The following is a 14,988-nucleotide window of genomic DNA, read 5'->3' on the forward strand; positions in this document are numbered from 1 at the left end:
TGTTCTTTTTATGACCTTTTTACTATGCTATCATAAGTATCCATGGTAACATGACTGCTCATTCAAGCTGGTACGTAGCATCAAAATAACAATAAATACAGATTTAAATTAATGTGATTGAATAGAATGTGCTGCCAGGTGTGCTGGAAAGGATACTAGAGCTGGGACACAGGAAGTCAGAAATAAATTATTTTGTTCCTTTTTGTCTGTGCATATCACCTTTTCTTTTTTTTTCTTCTAACTCCTTTCACTCTCAGTTTGCTATTGAAGGTTGTAATTTATTAATTCTATTTGTATGCCATGTGAATATCTTATTAAGGGACAACACTCATTTTAAAAAGCCTTCCATTCATTTCAAAGAGTGAGTTTCTGTTTTCTTTGATGAAATACAAAATTACTCCTCAATAAACAGCTGAATGCAATGACTAACTAGTTTAAACTATGGCAATTTTTATTTTATGCTTGTGATGTATAATGTAGTTTCTGGATGCCTTTCGTAAGAGCAGAGAAGCACACAGGTGACAAAATTTCTTTCTTGTAATGACCATAATTCATTCATTTGCAGACAAGTTTGTTTGATTGGGGTTTTGGGGTATTGTGGAGAAGATTACTTCTGTTTACATGTTATACTTTCATATGATTTGCCATCAGATGAACTTGTGTTAAGGAAGGCAAATATCTACACACTGCAAACATCTTTAAGCAATGCTGATTTATGTAATTTACAATTAAGATCGGGAGAATACAAACACAGGAAACAGGAAAAGGGTATTTATTTCTTTGAAGATCTTGTCCTAGTTTCAGGTGATGAAGGGCTTATAGAAATGACGTTCTAAATCCTATTCTGGAAGCTATTTCTGCTCCTACTTTGATATGGGGTGAATGAACACCTAATTGAAATAGTAGCTTGTGTGTTCATTTCTTGCTTTGCAGAAATGACACCTGGCTACGTGTAGGGACAGGCTGCTCTGGGGCTTGACACCTACTTGGAACAGCTCCTGCCTCCAGTCTTGTTTATATTCACATCACATAAAGACACTAACTGCAAAATACTGGTGGTGTTTTTACTGCAGCTTTCTCTTAACTTTTTTTTTTTTCTTCCAGGAACGATTTCTCGGTCATGCCCGGCTGTCCCCTTGGAGTGAGGCGTCGGGCACCACATCGTAATCCCTCCTCGGCCGCCCCTAAGGGGCGCGTCCTGGCGCAGCTGGCGGGGCGCGCTGGAGCAGCCGGCGGGCGGGCTCTGGGCGCACGGCGCCGGCTCGCTCTGCCTCGTGATATCATTCCCGGAGCTCAAATCCCACTCGGCGTTCCCTTCCTCACACCGTCTGTCTGTCTACGCTGAGGTAGACACTTCTGCAGCGGGCGGGCAGCTCCCTTGGCGAGGCGAGGCGCCGTTGGAGGAGACGGGGACAGAGTCGGTGTGAAGGCCGGTGTGAGGAACGGAACAAACGGAGGAGGGCCAGTATGAAATTCATCGCTGCTTATTACGTGCTGCCTCTCTTTCCTGCCCTGGTCTTTGGCACTAGGTGAGTACCGACAGCTGTTTTCCTTAGAGTGCTCTTGCTTTGTTTAGTTTTTCAAATTCAGTGCTTTGAAGAGAAATAATACAGATTTCAGGTTTTCCTGGGGTATTAAGTTTAGAGCAAAGATTGTCTCTGATTCTTATGTGTCTCATTCCTGCTCCTGATCGTCTCAAGATTGAATGTTCTCTTGGTGTTTTTTTAAGGTAGGGTTTATTTGTTTGTTTGGGGGGTTTTGTGCGTGGTTTTTTGGTGGTGGTGGTTTTGGGTTTTTTGGGGTTTTTTTGGGTTTTTTTTGGGGTTTTTTTTTTTGTTGTTGTTGTTTTTATGCTGGGAAAGAGATGCTCCTGTATAATTCAGCCCACAGCTTGTGGGATGTAACAAGACAGTGACAAATGTAAGTTTTATATATATAGAGCAGTAAAACCAGATAGACTCTATTTCATTGTAAAGAAAGGCAAACAGCTGAAACTGAGAATAGCTAACGTTTTCCCTTGTAGAGTGCAAAAAAAAAAATTAGAAACACTTAAACAATCTCGTCTCAGTTAAGATTCTATATCTGAATATAGATTCGGGGCTTACTTTTTTTTTTACTGTTAATATATTGTACTGTTATGTCAATGCCAGTAAACATGTAAAAAGTTGCTGCAATCTAGAAGAATTCCTTTCTGTGAAAGTAAGAAAATATGAACAAAATCTATTGCAGCTTAAAAATAAAACCTGTTCTGACTTTGCAGTGTTCTGATAAGATAATGTGTTTTGGTTACTTGCTCAGAGATAGTATAATGTCTATGCTGTCAGTATAATATGTTCAGCAAAGAAAAGATGAAGCTGAGACACCCTATCCCCTTGTCTTGATGTCCATAGATGAGAAATTAATGTTGGGTACACAGCAGATCTATTATGACACTGCTCTCTGTTTAGACTGCTCAACTTCCAGTTCCTTATCAGTAAATCAAGCCCCCAAATTTTGACTGTGGTATTTCTCTGATGTGTTAGAGTAGTAACACAGAAATAAGTGAGTAATAAATAGTAATGAGTCTATAAAACATGTTCTTGGAGGATATATGAATGTACATTTTCAGGGAAGTGTGATTTTTTTCCTTTATGCTTGGTCTCTTCTTGTAAAATGGGCATCAAAGCAGCTTTTTGCAGAAGCACTGCATGTTTTAAGGCTTAATTGTTCACTGAGATGTAAAAAGAAAAGAAAAAAAAATGTGTGCCTGCTACATAGTCAAAGTAAGGGACAGTACGAGCTACATACACAGGCAAATAATAACTGAAAATCTCTGAATGGGAAAATGTCCGAATGAGGGGGAAATCAGGAAATTGCTTCAATTATCCAGTAACTTCCTTACTTTAGAATGGGTTTTTATTGGCACAAGAGGGGTACTTTTTTTGGTAACATTTCTGGTTAGGGGTTCCACAGTGCTGGTCCATATGAACCATGCTGATGTGCTTTGGAATACAGCACTTGGAGGAATATATTGTGGTTCAATTCTTCTGATTAATAAAAGGTCTAAAGAAACTTTCACTAGCAGTCATGTTAATTAATTTGGATTAATAATTTTATGCTTAATAAAGAGTGATACATCCTTGGAAGAAGAGTTAAAATGGAGAGGAAGCACCAAACCAGCTTTTGCAGATGCAGGTTTGTATCTTGCATGAGCTTGTGCAGATTAACCTGTACTGAAAAGAAATACGGAAAGCTTAAAGGTTGCTTGAACATTCATGGGAGTCAAGGTATCTAGTGTAGAGCCCTGAAAGTGAGTCCTTGTCTTCTTGAGCAAATGGTATGAGAAATGAAACATAGCTAATTCCTGATAATTATATAAAAAAAAAAAATTCAAATCCTTCCTCACCTTTCAAAAAATAGTCAGAAAGAATACCAAGAAGTTGAAATTGGCATGTGGATGCTAATTATGAAAATTATAGTTCTGAGGAGTGTGTATATTTTCATAAGAGTACTACTATATTGTGGCCAGTGTGATGATGATTTATGTTCTTATGTAATTAAGGGATGAAAATGATCAATGTGAGAGAAATTCCAGTTGAAATTCCACCCAAGTACAGTATGTGTTGCAAAGTGAGTTTTGGTACCAGATTGGTTATCCTGTTACAAAAGGAGACTGGAACTCTGTTGCAGAGATGGAGATTTATAAAAGTCCTGGGCTACTCTCTTCAGCACTCACTTGATTTTTAACTGGCTGTGTAGAAGATAGAGTAATTTTTCAACAGCACATACTGGAAGTTTAAAAAATGCAATGCTATCAACATGTCATCCACTGGAAAGAGATTGTGCTTTAATCTCCTTCAGCAGAAGGCAGTTCTGGCTGTGGCAGTTAATATTTGTTGTAAACATATGGCTAATTCATTGGTTGGACCTAACAGAGTACGTTTGCAGGACTAGTTTTGCTTGCAAAAAAGCAGGGTCCAATATCGTGCTGTGTGAAATTGCTTAGCTAAGGCAAAATATTAACTTTGCAGGACAGAGTTTTTCATCATGAGGATTTATTTTTGTAAAAGTTCGTACTCTATTTCATACATTGGTGCTGAAATCAGTGAACACAGTGCTTGTTGCAGAGGTGGACTACTCATGGATTTTTGTTCCTTGTCATGGGGTGATGCCATCTTTTTTGCATCATGTCATGGTCATAGTTTTGAAAGATCTCAGCATGTCTTCAAGCCTAATTGCAAAAAAATATGAATTGATGAGTTAAGCTATGTTAAGGCAACATGTCATCTTTTCTTATTTAATAACACTGTTAAAAAGAGGAAAATACACAGCTATCACCTTTATTTCATAATTGTATGTAACTTCTAAACTTGGTCTAAAATCATGCGCATGCATCAAATGCCTATAAAATTACAGAAAGTTCATGGTTTTGAGAAGAACGATCTTTTCTGCATTATCTAAACTGGACTTCGGCATGGCTTTGAGACACGATGATAAGTCTTAATCAAATTTCTGGTTGGTTGTAGTGCCAAAGAGGTCGTAAGATTGAATTGAATTTGTCTATCCAGTTAAACATGTATCTTTTGACGGCATAAGTAAAAATTTCTGCTCTAAGATCAGTCTCTCAAAATGTAAGGTGCAACATTTTTGAAGGTGAATTTAGCTTGGCAAAAATTATGAAATTTGTGTTTTCCTGTCCACTTTTGTTTCCTTTGACATTTCAATTTTGGCAGATTTAATGTGATAGTTTTTACATGTTGATTTTTTTCATATGATGCTGGAGAAAATACAGGTTTTTCATATGATACCAGAAATGAGTCTCACTGGCCTGAGAGTTCAGGGAGTAGACACAGTGTACAATAAGCTCAGGGTCTTGTTCTGTGGCCACTTTGCATGCTTTTGTGGCCCCAATCACCTGAACAGTCTGACTGGAATGCTGCTTTTAAAAGGGAATCTTACATGAAGGCAGTCATTGGGGTCAGTAATAGATCTGTGGTCCAGATTATCTTGTCTAGTGAGACCTCCCTACTTTTAGCCAAAAGGACAGTTTTCTGAATATTATTTGAACATTACTATTGAAACGCTATACACCAAAATTTTTTTGTAGAAGAAGCTTGATGTGAAACAGAGCTTTCCTTTTTTTTTTTTTTTGTGACAGTCCATGCCTTTCTGTCCACTTGTGAAATATGACAAACATACAAGACACTGAATAATTTGATTGAAGTAGCATGCTTCAGAAACAGAGAACAGGACCATAAACCCAACAAGATGCACTTCAATAACAATAGTAATATTTCTACTACAGCAACTCCTTAAATGAATGTACAAAGAACAGGGCTGTAAAAGACAGAACTTTTTTTAATTGTAGAGAAGTAGCTGGTGGTAATTTTTTTCCTAAAAGTACAGTTTATTGTCAGTCTTACTACACTGATGTAACAAAGCAATCTGTAATACAATGGCTTCAGAAGAATGCCTCTTCTGTCATTTGTACGAGGATAAAAGTAGTGTGTTCATTTCAAGTTGCTTAATGAATATACAGGTGTTGATCTGGTGTATGTCAACTGTTGGAAGTGATAAAAATATGATTAATTTCCTTATTAAGCTTGAGAATGGTTGAGCTTTCCTTGGATGTATTTTCAAGGTCAGCTATTTTCTTTACATTTGTTGGGTTTGGTAATTATTTTTTAAGGGATATGAAAATAATTTTTTTCCTCCTTTCAGATAAAGGTGTGTAAATGACTCAGCCTGGGACTTGAGGAGAAGATAAAGAGAAACATATCTGATGTTACTGTACTGGCATGGAGTGGGAGAAAGTCAAAAATCCTTGTTTCTAGTTTTTTAAGATCTTTTTGGTCTTAAAAACACTGGGCTATAATCAGATGTTGAAGGGAACTGTTTTTCATTTAGACTGATATGAGAGAAGGTGGAACCCTTCTTTTTTATAGATTTTGGAGTGAAGTATGAAGCTCATTGAATGTTAATGCTCTTGGCTGTAGCCATGCCATTGTATCATTCTCTCTGGCAGGTAGCCAGAACCAATTCTCACACATGAGATCTCAGACTAAGGTCCAGTAGTATCCCTCCTCTTCCCCACAATTGAAGATTAATTCTGCTGAGTGGTAGTAGGCTAGTTCTTTAGGAGGAAATATGATACGGTTTTCTTCTGTAGGTTCTTAATATGCTTTCTGAATTCTTTCAGAAATGCAGGGGTAATAAATATAATTTTTCTCCTGCTTAGAATTCACACTTCTGTTGTCTGAATTTTCTGGGCCCTGAAAACTTTCTGGTTTCTATCAATGTGGATGATGATGCTTGTTTGGTTAATGGCTTGCTAGGATTTATATTTGAGGTACAGAAGTAGTATTTAGGATGTGACTTGTGGCCATACTATACCTGAAGACTATGTGCTTTTGTTGTGACTGTGTTTAAGTATAATGGGTGCTTAAACCAGTGGTGCAACTCCGTAATTTCATGGAATGTGTTTGGCTCGATGGCTTTTTTTGGATGACTTATAAGAAAGTGCCTAACACAGCAAAATAGAAGCTACTTGCACTCTGCTGCCAAAGGAATGGAGAAAAATGCATTGGCAATATTGATGGCGCTCCATATATCTAAGATCATGAACCTAAACTAAAAATACAGAAAAAAAGTCTCAGTTTGGCCAGAAAAACTAAAAATAGATTCTTTTGTGATGTTGGAATTCTGTTTGTTATGCTATGGATAATGAATAATTTCTGTCCGGGAGACTTGCCATGGAGTTACTTTTGACATTTTAATGTGTTCTTTGTTTTTAGAAAAATTAGAATGCTGACACTTTCCTGTGTCTCATTTATTAATTTACAGTAAGGACAGAAGATAAGGCTATCTTAACCTAAATTGTAATCCCTTTTTCAGTGAGATTGTGAGCTCAATATTATTTTCCATATTTAATAGAAAACTGTTCGTAGACAATATTCCTTATGATGTACCACTCTGCAGACAAAGAAATCTCATTTATGCCACTTGTCAAAGCAGCGTTTCTTCCTATTGTCTAGTTTTGCACAATGGGTGCACCATCTGTCTTGTAAGGGTCAGATTGTAAATATTCTCTATATGGAAGTCAAGTAATATGTTTTTCAGAAAGCCTGGAGATTTTTCATACCATCCTTCAGTCTTAATATTGTGCAAAGGTTTAAGATGTGTATTGTTATATTTGCTATTTCAAACTTATTGGAGGGCAAGTACCTTTTAGAAATACTGAAGAATAAATATGAAATATCATCAAATAGCAGTTTTTATGTGCTACTATACTTTTCTTTACTCCCTTTCCTTACTTACTCATCTTGCCCTTTACATAATTCCTGTGTTTAATGTTTACTGTTACTGGTTTTTATCTTAGCAATATTTTTGTAGTGTTCTCTCTTAAGTTTCTGCTGTATTTGTAGGTACAAACAATACTTCAGTCAATCATTAGAGAAATCAATACATGAATCTTACAAGCTGAAGAAATATGTGTGTACAGAATTTCTTGATATTTTACTTGTTGATATTGATTAATAGCTTCTATGGAAAAAAGTAGAGAAGGGTCAAAAAATTCTGGTGTCTTTTGTCTTCATATGCTATCTTAGGAAGAAAAGACTTGTTTGCTGCCAGCTAGTGTATATTACCCAAAGTGTTTATTTTTCCAACCATTTACATATTCTTGTTGTCATTTATGAATGGTCAAATTTTGTCAAATTGTGATCAGTTTCCTTGAAAGAAGTAGGTAGGTTTTCTTTGCATTTGCCAACTGTGACAATTGAAGCTGGTTGAAAAACAAAGTAAACCTACTTTGGACAAATTGAAGCACTTAGAAAATGGAGCATATATTTGCTGAGTCACATCTAATTGCAGAACTAACACCTTTCCCTTTTTGTTGGAGATGGAACTGCAGCAGAATATCTTTCTAATGTCTACATATGTGATGGTCTTCCAGGCCATCACACTTCTACCCATGACATTGCTGCTATGCTCTTGCTTTGACAGCATCAAAACACATTTCTATGCAACAAGGCAAATAGGGATTTATGATGGGACCCAGTCTCTGTAATTTCACTGTAGTGAAATGACACATAAACTAATCATCAGTAATTGTTATGGGTGTTTATATAGCTTGTTTTGGTAGTGGGAGGGGAAACAAATTACCTGGTGTAAGTGGTAAACAAAATAGTTTAGACATGCTTTATATTGTTGAATTCTCTTGAGTTGATACACTTCTTCAGGTGATTCTGTGTTTTTGTTGTTATGAATGACTATAGAAGTAGGAGCTCTGACTTTGTACCTCAGAACTGCTTGGTGAACCAAGAGTAGCAATAAGCCCAGCAATTACACTATGCCCACCTTATGTGTGTCATCCTCATCATGTTTGAATGATTTTGCAGCCATGTGTTTGTTTCAGGCTAGTCTGTGGCAGTAAACATGGGGAAAAAACCTGAGATTTTACTGAAATGTGGAAGAGAAAACAAAAAAATATGTGGAAAAATTGAGCTGACAAGACTGAAATGCAGCAGCTGTGCTCTGGGTAGCATTAGATTGTTAAGGGTTTCTTCCTCCTGAGGCAGTGTAATGAAATGTGTGCTTGATGTGCAAAGAGAGACTGTCTCTCTTGAAAATGGAGAACAAAAATCAATTTTTATACTGCTTCACTTAGATTTTTTTATTAAGAAATATTTTTCAGGACGGGGTGAAACTCAGCAAGGGTGCAAATCAAAGAACTGTGTTTAGGTGTTTAGTAGCTGAACCTTTGAGATGCTATGCTGAAACTACTAAGTTGATAATTAATTGTTATTTTCAGTGCCAAAATGCCCAAAATAGCCACTGTATTCTTACTACTTATCAAAGGCTGGCATAGTCCATCAGTCATGCTGTACTTCTACCCCTCTGATCTGTGGAGAGTACAGAAGGTCCTGGCATTTCTTCCTCTGAAAATAGGTACTGTTGATTTTTTGTTGGTTTTGATTTGTTTTCTTTCCCCTTCTGTGAAGGGAGCCAACATTTGCCAAGGGACCAGATATTTTTGAGAGGCTTAATACCTATAATCTGCAATGGATTTTCTTTCCAGTGAGATGAAAGAGTCTAATCTGATGACTTTTGAATTTCAGAAGGGGACAGCTGGTTGACTGCATTAACCTTTTGAAAATCTGAATGCAAACAAGAGCTATATTCTTTAAAACTTAGACTATTCTCTAGATGCTGTTGGGTATGGGGGATACCAAATAGTTGTGATTGTTAGGAATCCATCCTGACCTCTTTTAGAAAGTTTAGCCTTGCAGCTGTCTTCATTTTAGCCTCAGTCAAGGAATAAGATTACTTGGCTTAACACAAAGGGTAATGTTGGGGTGGCTCAGCCCACTATTGGGCCAAGACCATGGAAAGCCAGTCAAACCAGGGCCATCCACTGGCGTGGATTTCCCTGCCCATGACAGTGGGTCTGAGGGCAGATCAGAGGATGTGACCAAGGTCTAAGTCGCCTCCCCCTGGGTGGTTCCTGGGGTCAGACTACCTCCCCCTGTTCTGGAAAGTTCTTTGTTCTTTGGATGTTTATTGGTTCCCTGTCGTGACTCCCGCCTCCCTTTCTTCCCAATTGGTTCTAGAAAATTGTATCCTCCCCTTTGTCTGTATCCCATTGGTTGCTTCCCTTTACCCCATCTTGCTCCACCCCCCCATAAAAAGCTGTGTCCTGTGCTTCTTAGGGCCTTTGCTGGTCCCTGGACCTTATTGCAAATAAACCTGCTGGAACCCACACCAGAGGCCCCTCTCTGTTCCCTTGCCTCCGGGCTGATGCGAGCCCTGATACCGGCTGCCTGTTGTGTCTCCTCTGAGGAGGAAGCAGCACACGCGTCTAACCTACGCCTCACTTTTCCACTGAAGACGTTCTGAGGACGTTGTGGAAGTGACGCTGCGTTCCCTCTGACTGAGGGCACACCAGGGCTCGAACATTCAAGCCAGCCAGCATCAGGGTAAGGCTTGGGTAATTAATCTGTAACCATGGTGCCTCAATGACAGTGAAATGAAGGAGGGGTCAGAATCCATTACAGCATTGCTGCTTTCCTTCTGTTTCCTTCATTAAGCTTACTTAATGTTGCAATCAGTGCAGCCTATGCAATTTAATTTAGTGAAAAATCAGTCTCAAATACTGCTTTCTGTGAGATCACTGCATTCATATATGAATATATATGCATTCATGTATGAAAAAAAAACACTGTCTTCGAGTGCATAGGTAGTGAATAGAGACTCATCTGCTTTTTTGTTTACTTGTAAAACCACTATCTGCTCTTCAGTATACAGATGTGCTGTGTCATAAATTAAGACTACGCCAATTAGCAACAATTTATGGTTTATTAATTGTAGCAAGTAGAAAGTGAGCAAATTGCAGCGCTGGGTGACAGGGGGAGTCTGCGCTCCGCCGCTGCCACGTAAGTATTTTAGCTGGCCCCCTATTTATATGATTTTACTTCCGTCTTCGTGGATTGCTTTGAACCACTCTGCGCATGTGCTACTTGTTGCTAGGGGGTCGTCTTCTGCCTTCTGGTGGTCGTTGAGGATGAAGGAAGTAGTCTTCCTCTTCTGTCCTCTGTTCGACCTTTTGTTCCTTGTTTATTTTTAGAAGAAGAAGACACAATATCTGGCATATCATCTCTTTTTTGTTCTTATATGGAAAAAGAGCTGAACACACAGTGTTTGGCATGCCACACTCTCCTGTTATGCAAGCATCTGTACAGCAATACAGTAGTTGCAGAAGCGATACTTAGCAATACATATCCTGAGTATATTTGATTATATATATATATATATATTGTTTTAAAGGAAGCAATACTTGGCAATACATATCATGAGTATATTTGATTGGCAATACATATAAGTATATTTGATTACATATATTGTTTTAAAGGCATTCTTTTTGATAAACAATACAATCTTTCACAGCTGTATTTGGCTCAGGAAAGTTTATGAAAGCAGACATTTAATTTAATTGAATTTAATGTATCTCTTTATCTCTGTTCCTGTTTCAATCATCCTAGTTCTTTGCCTAATTTTGACTCAGCTGAAGCTCCTTTGGCACAAGGGCAGATTGTCATCTGTTCCTGGGCACAGAAAAAATTAATTTTGCCCCTAATTCAGTACCTTAGTGGGTACTGAATGGGTGTTACAGTAGTTGCAAGACACCTAGTGTCCCAGGTTCACCTTTAACAACTCTAGTTTATTTATTACTTGAATACTTTAAGCCTTTGTTTTAAAAGTTGCTTTCCTTTTGTTTTTATTAATGTTTTCTGCTCAGAGTTGTTCATAGGATATTGCTAGCCCTCTGCATAAATATGAGTAGGGGAAATACCAGCACTCGTCAAATTAGTACTGAGCTTAATAGTGTGCCTTCTAATATGCAAAAGTGAAGAATGCAGCCACGGCAAGGCTGTATTTCCATTTCTCTTAGAATTCAACAGACAAGTAAAAAAATGGTATGTATCTGTCAGTAATTGGGTGTTGCACATCAGAAGGAAGTTGCACATCATAGCTGAAGGATGTTTCTGTTGAAAATTGGATCTGGATATTTAATGTTTAGATTGCGGCAGGATCTGTGCCACTGAGAAAAGAAGAAAACAATACTCCCCATATAAGAGCCACTATCTGAGGTCAGTAACCAGACTGCAATGTAAGAGTCATGGTAGTCCCTTCCAATGAATAAGAAAGAAATGCAGTACTGTGTTTCAGAGTGGAGCTGGCTCTGATCATCAGCTGGCACTGCGAATTTATTCCAGCTATGGATCTGGCCATTAACCAAGTGAAGACATCTTTTAATTGTGAGCATTGTATCTTTGTCAGGTCAATGAGCATTTTCAATACTTTGATCCAAATCAGTATTTACAACTTGATTCTAAGGCTGAGCTGCATAAGAACAGCCAGTGTTTAATATTGTGCCGGTTTGGCCAAATTTAGAAATGTATCCTCTGAGAGAAGGCAGGTTACAAACCACCAGGTTTGGGAAAAAAGAAACTTTTTCCTCAAAGGAAAGTGAAAGAGATAAAAACAATTTATTTAACAAACACATGGGAAAAGGATAATAATGCTAAATAATAAAATCTCTCGCTGTGGAGAAAAACCTGGGAAAATGTTAGAGTCCTCCCTTTGGTCTCCCTCCTCCTCGGAGCTGGAATTTCCACTGTGCCCAGTGGAAAGTCCTCCCAATGTGTTCTGATATTGAAGCAGTCCAGCAGAAAAAGGGAAAAAATCCTAAATTCCCGGAAAAACAAAGCTCAACTCTCTGGAGGGGAAAAAACCAAAAAATGGCTGAACAAGCAAGCAGGGTGCTTTCTCCGCTCCCGCTCTCCCAGCCACAGAACGCAGAAGCCAAAAGAAAAAAAATGCGGAGAACAAGAGTGTGTTATCTTAGTCTGCATCCTTGAGGGTTTTTTTTTCTTCCCTCTCTGCTCAGGCTCAGTTTAAAAACATAGAAAGGTGTATATATACTAATTTCTGGGCATAGTGCAGTGATAGGGAATACATCATCAAGTCACCCAAAGACAAATGTCAAACATGAAAAATAATGTTATGTTACCTGTTATTTTCAAAACTGAACTAGTCCCTTTGAGATAACAGCAGCATATAAAATGAAGCTCCCTCCAGACTTCTTGTGCAAGAATATGTTCTAGTCTTTGTGAAGGTTTCCACCCTTCCAGACTGTGTTCATTTGGTGTGATATTCATCATTCTAGTACCTACCTGACACCTTTCTTACTCAGCTGCATAGATAATTCAAAAAGGTTGCATATTTCTTCTGCAGCAAGCAGATAACAAGGAGGTAGATAAGAGAAAATCAGGTGTTTATATGGAATATAATGATATCTAATACCTCTCTTCTAATCTCTCGCTATCTTTCACTACTAAGGAGTATTTGTGCTAAGAGTGCACTCTTTGTTTAAATAAACTGTACTAGCTGAGTCTGTTTTTGCAGATGATGCTTTTTACTTTTATCTTAAGTATTTGCAAAATCTAGAAATGTTGGGCTGTCAGTATTATTCCTTTAAGCTAAATCAGTGGGAAAGATGGTAAATGCTGCCGAAGAAATCTAAGCAGTTTTATTAGAACTGTGCTTTGAAGAATAATGAGCAAAACTTTTAGAGAGCAAGGCATCAGAAGTTATGTTATTTAAAAGCAGATAAAAAGAAAATTATGTCCACCTTCTGAAAAAAAAGTAGGAAGATACTATCTGCAGAAATTAGCTGAGGAGCAGAGAGATGCTGCATTTAAAATGGATTTTGGATCAAACCTACCTACACAAAACTTCATTTTGGGGTAGTAGTTGCTCCACGATATTTTCAATGCTTTATTTGCAGTAATGTCCCAGTATGCCTGCCTAGGTGAAGCCAGGTAAGAATTCTTTTCTTTGGGTATTGGTTTAAGACAATTTTAAGGAAGACACGCTAAAAGGAGTTACCTGCTCTTTAGTTTTAACTAATCCCTTTCCAGCAATATGGAGAAATGAATACCAGTAGATATAAGTGAAAAAATAACACTTTACTAAAAAAATGAAACAGCAACAGGAAAGAATAACAGTAATAACTAGTTATAAAATTGCTGAAATCTCGAGGACTCCCTGGGAACAAAGAGAAACTCAAAATGGGGGAGCGACCCTTTCTCCAAGATGGTGCCCTCCACAGAGAAACACGGGTAGGAAGACAAAAGGAAGATGGTGGCAGCTGCCTCCCTGCCTTGTCCGCCCTTATCTCTCTGGCTGCAGCAGCTCCATCAGCGAATGTGGCTGGCACACTCCAGCAGCTGGTACTCGGTCAAGGGCTAGAACTCATGAAGGAAGTTCACCTTTCTTTCAGCAGAAGACAGCAAGGTAGCTGGCTGGGGTGATTTGGACTCTGTGCCTTCTCACTTTGGCCAGGCATTAGTGGTGAGCTGGGGTGACTGCAGGGAGCGGGCCAGATATGGTCCTCTTGGCGCGATGCCATGGCTTGCAGATAGGGACAGAATCTGGCCCGAGGCAGTCCATGACTGTGAAATCCACCCTCTCAGGAAAAAAAAAAAACGCCAGGAGCAACCCCCTCTGAAAAGAAACAGAAGAAAACCCAGAAGGGAAGCCTCTGGTTTGAGAAGAGCTATGAGGCAAGAGAGAGGTCTGGTTGGGCAACTCTGACTTTTAAAAAGCCTGGGGCAATCCCCCTGGCCTCTGCCCAACTTCTCCGTTTTCTGGGCACAGGGTCTTAAAGAGACAGTAATAATTTTGGGCACAGGTAGATATGGAATGCAATAATGTTTTGGTTTATACAGGACACTTTGTTAATGGTAGTCAGTGTGCATTTGCCTGCCTATTGTGTTTCTCAGCGTTACACTAAAGTCAAAACCCACTCCAACTGCAGTCCCCCTCTATCCATGCCCCACCCTTGCACACCAAAAACTCAGTCAGATTGCCACTGTAGCAGTGGTAGAGAAGCAGATACCCCTCAATTAATTTGTCATGAAACCTTGTGCTATAGTTGAAGCACATAGCTTTACTGAGGATGAAGTCCTTTTCAGAAAGCCTTTGCCCACCTGAGTCAGAATTTTTGGAGAGTGTTACAGGGGAAATCATATGGTTGAAATTGTGCCTTTCCAGGTACTGATGTATCTTTGTAGGAAATGTTTTCAAGAAAACCTGTTTTTCACCATCTTTATCTGTACTCAACTCTATACACTTTCTCTGTCTATACTCAGCTAAAATGTTGTTGTTGACTTTGATGAAAGTACAGTCAGATACCTTGTGCTTTTCATGGGCCTTCCAGTTGAAGGGCTGAGTACATTAAAATTAATACTTCTATCAAGAAACAAAAAAAATTGAAGACACTAAAAACAAACCATGCCTTCAACCACTACATTTTTTTAATACTGAGCAGTTAAAATTTATTCTCCTGGGGGTAAAAATTAATATTACTAACTTAGAAATTTTTATTAAAATTATTTTATTTTGTGAGTGTAAAATGTAGTATGAATATATTAATTAGCTATTCCT

The 14,988-nt window shown here is 38.4% G+C and overlaps 1 protein-coding gene across 2 annotated transcripts in view; it reads left to right on the forward strand.

The window, feature by feature from the left end:
• The first annotated feature begins 1,239 nt into the window (after positions 1-1,239).
• Positions 1,240-14,988, forward strand: part of LUZP2 (leucine zipper protein 2) — a 196,873-nt gene continuing 183,124 nt past the window's right edge. The window contains exon 1 of one of the 2 annotated variants that reach the window (XM_069018815.1): positions 1,240-1,529. In XM_069018815.1, coding sequence (XP_068874916.1) covers positions 1,468-1,529 — 62 coding nt within the window. In that variant the 5' untranslated portion in view covers positions 1,240-1,467. Of the gene's footprint in view, positions 1,530-9,876; positions 9,957-14,988 lie in introns of those variants that run through there. The other variant, XM_069018817.1, reaches the window with a different exon arrangement.

This window comes from Aphelocoma coerulescens, chromosome 5 (assembly GCF_041296385.1).
Source record: "Aphelocoma coerulescens isolate FSJ_1873_10779 chromosome 5, UR_Acoe_1.0, whole genome shotgun sequence".
Taxonomy (NCBI): Eukaryota; Metazoa; Chordata; class Aves; order Passeriformes; family Corvidae; genus Aphelocoma; species Aphelocoma coerulescens.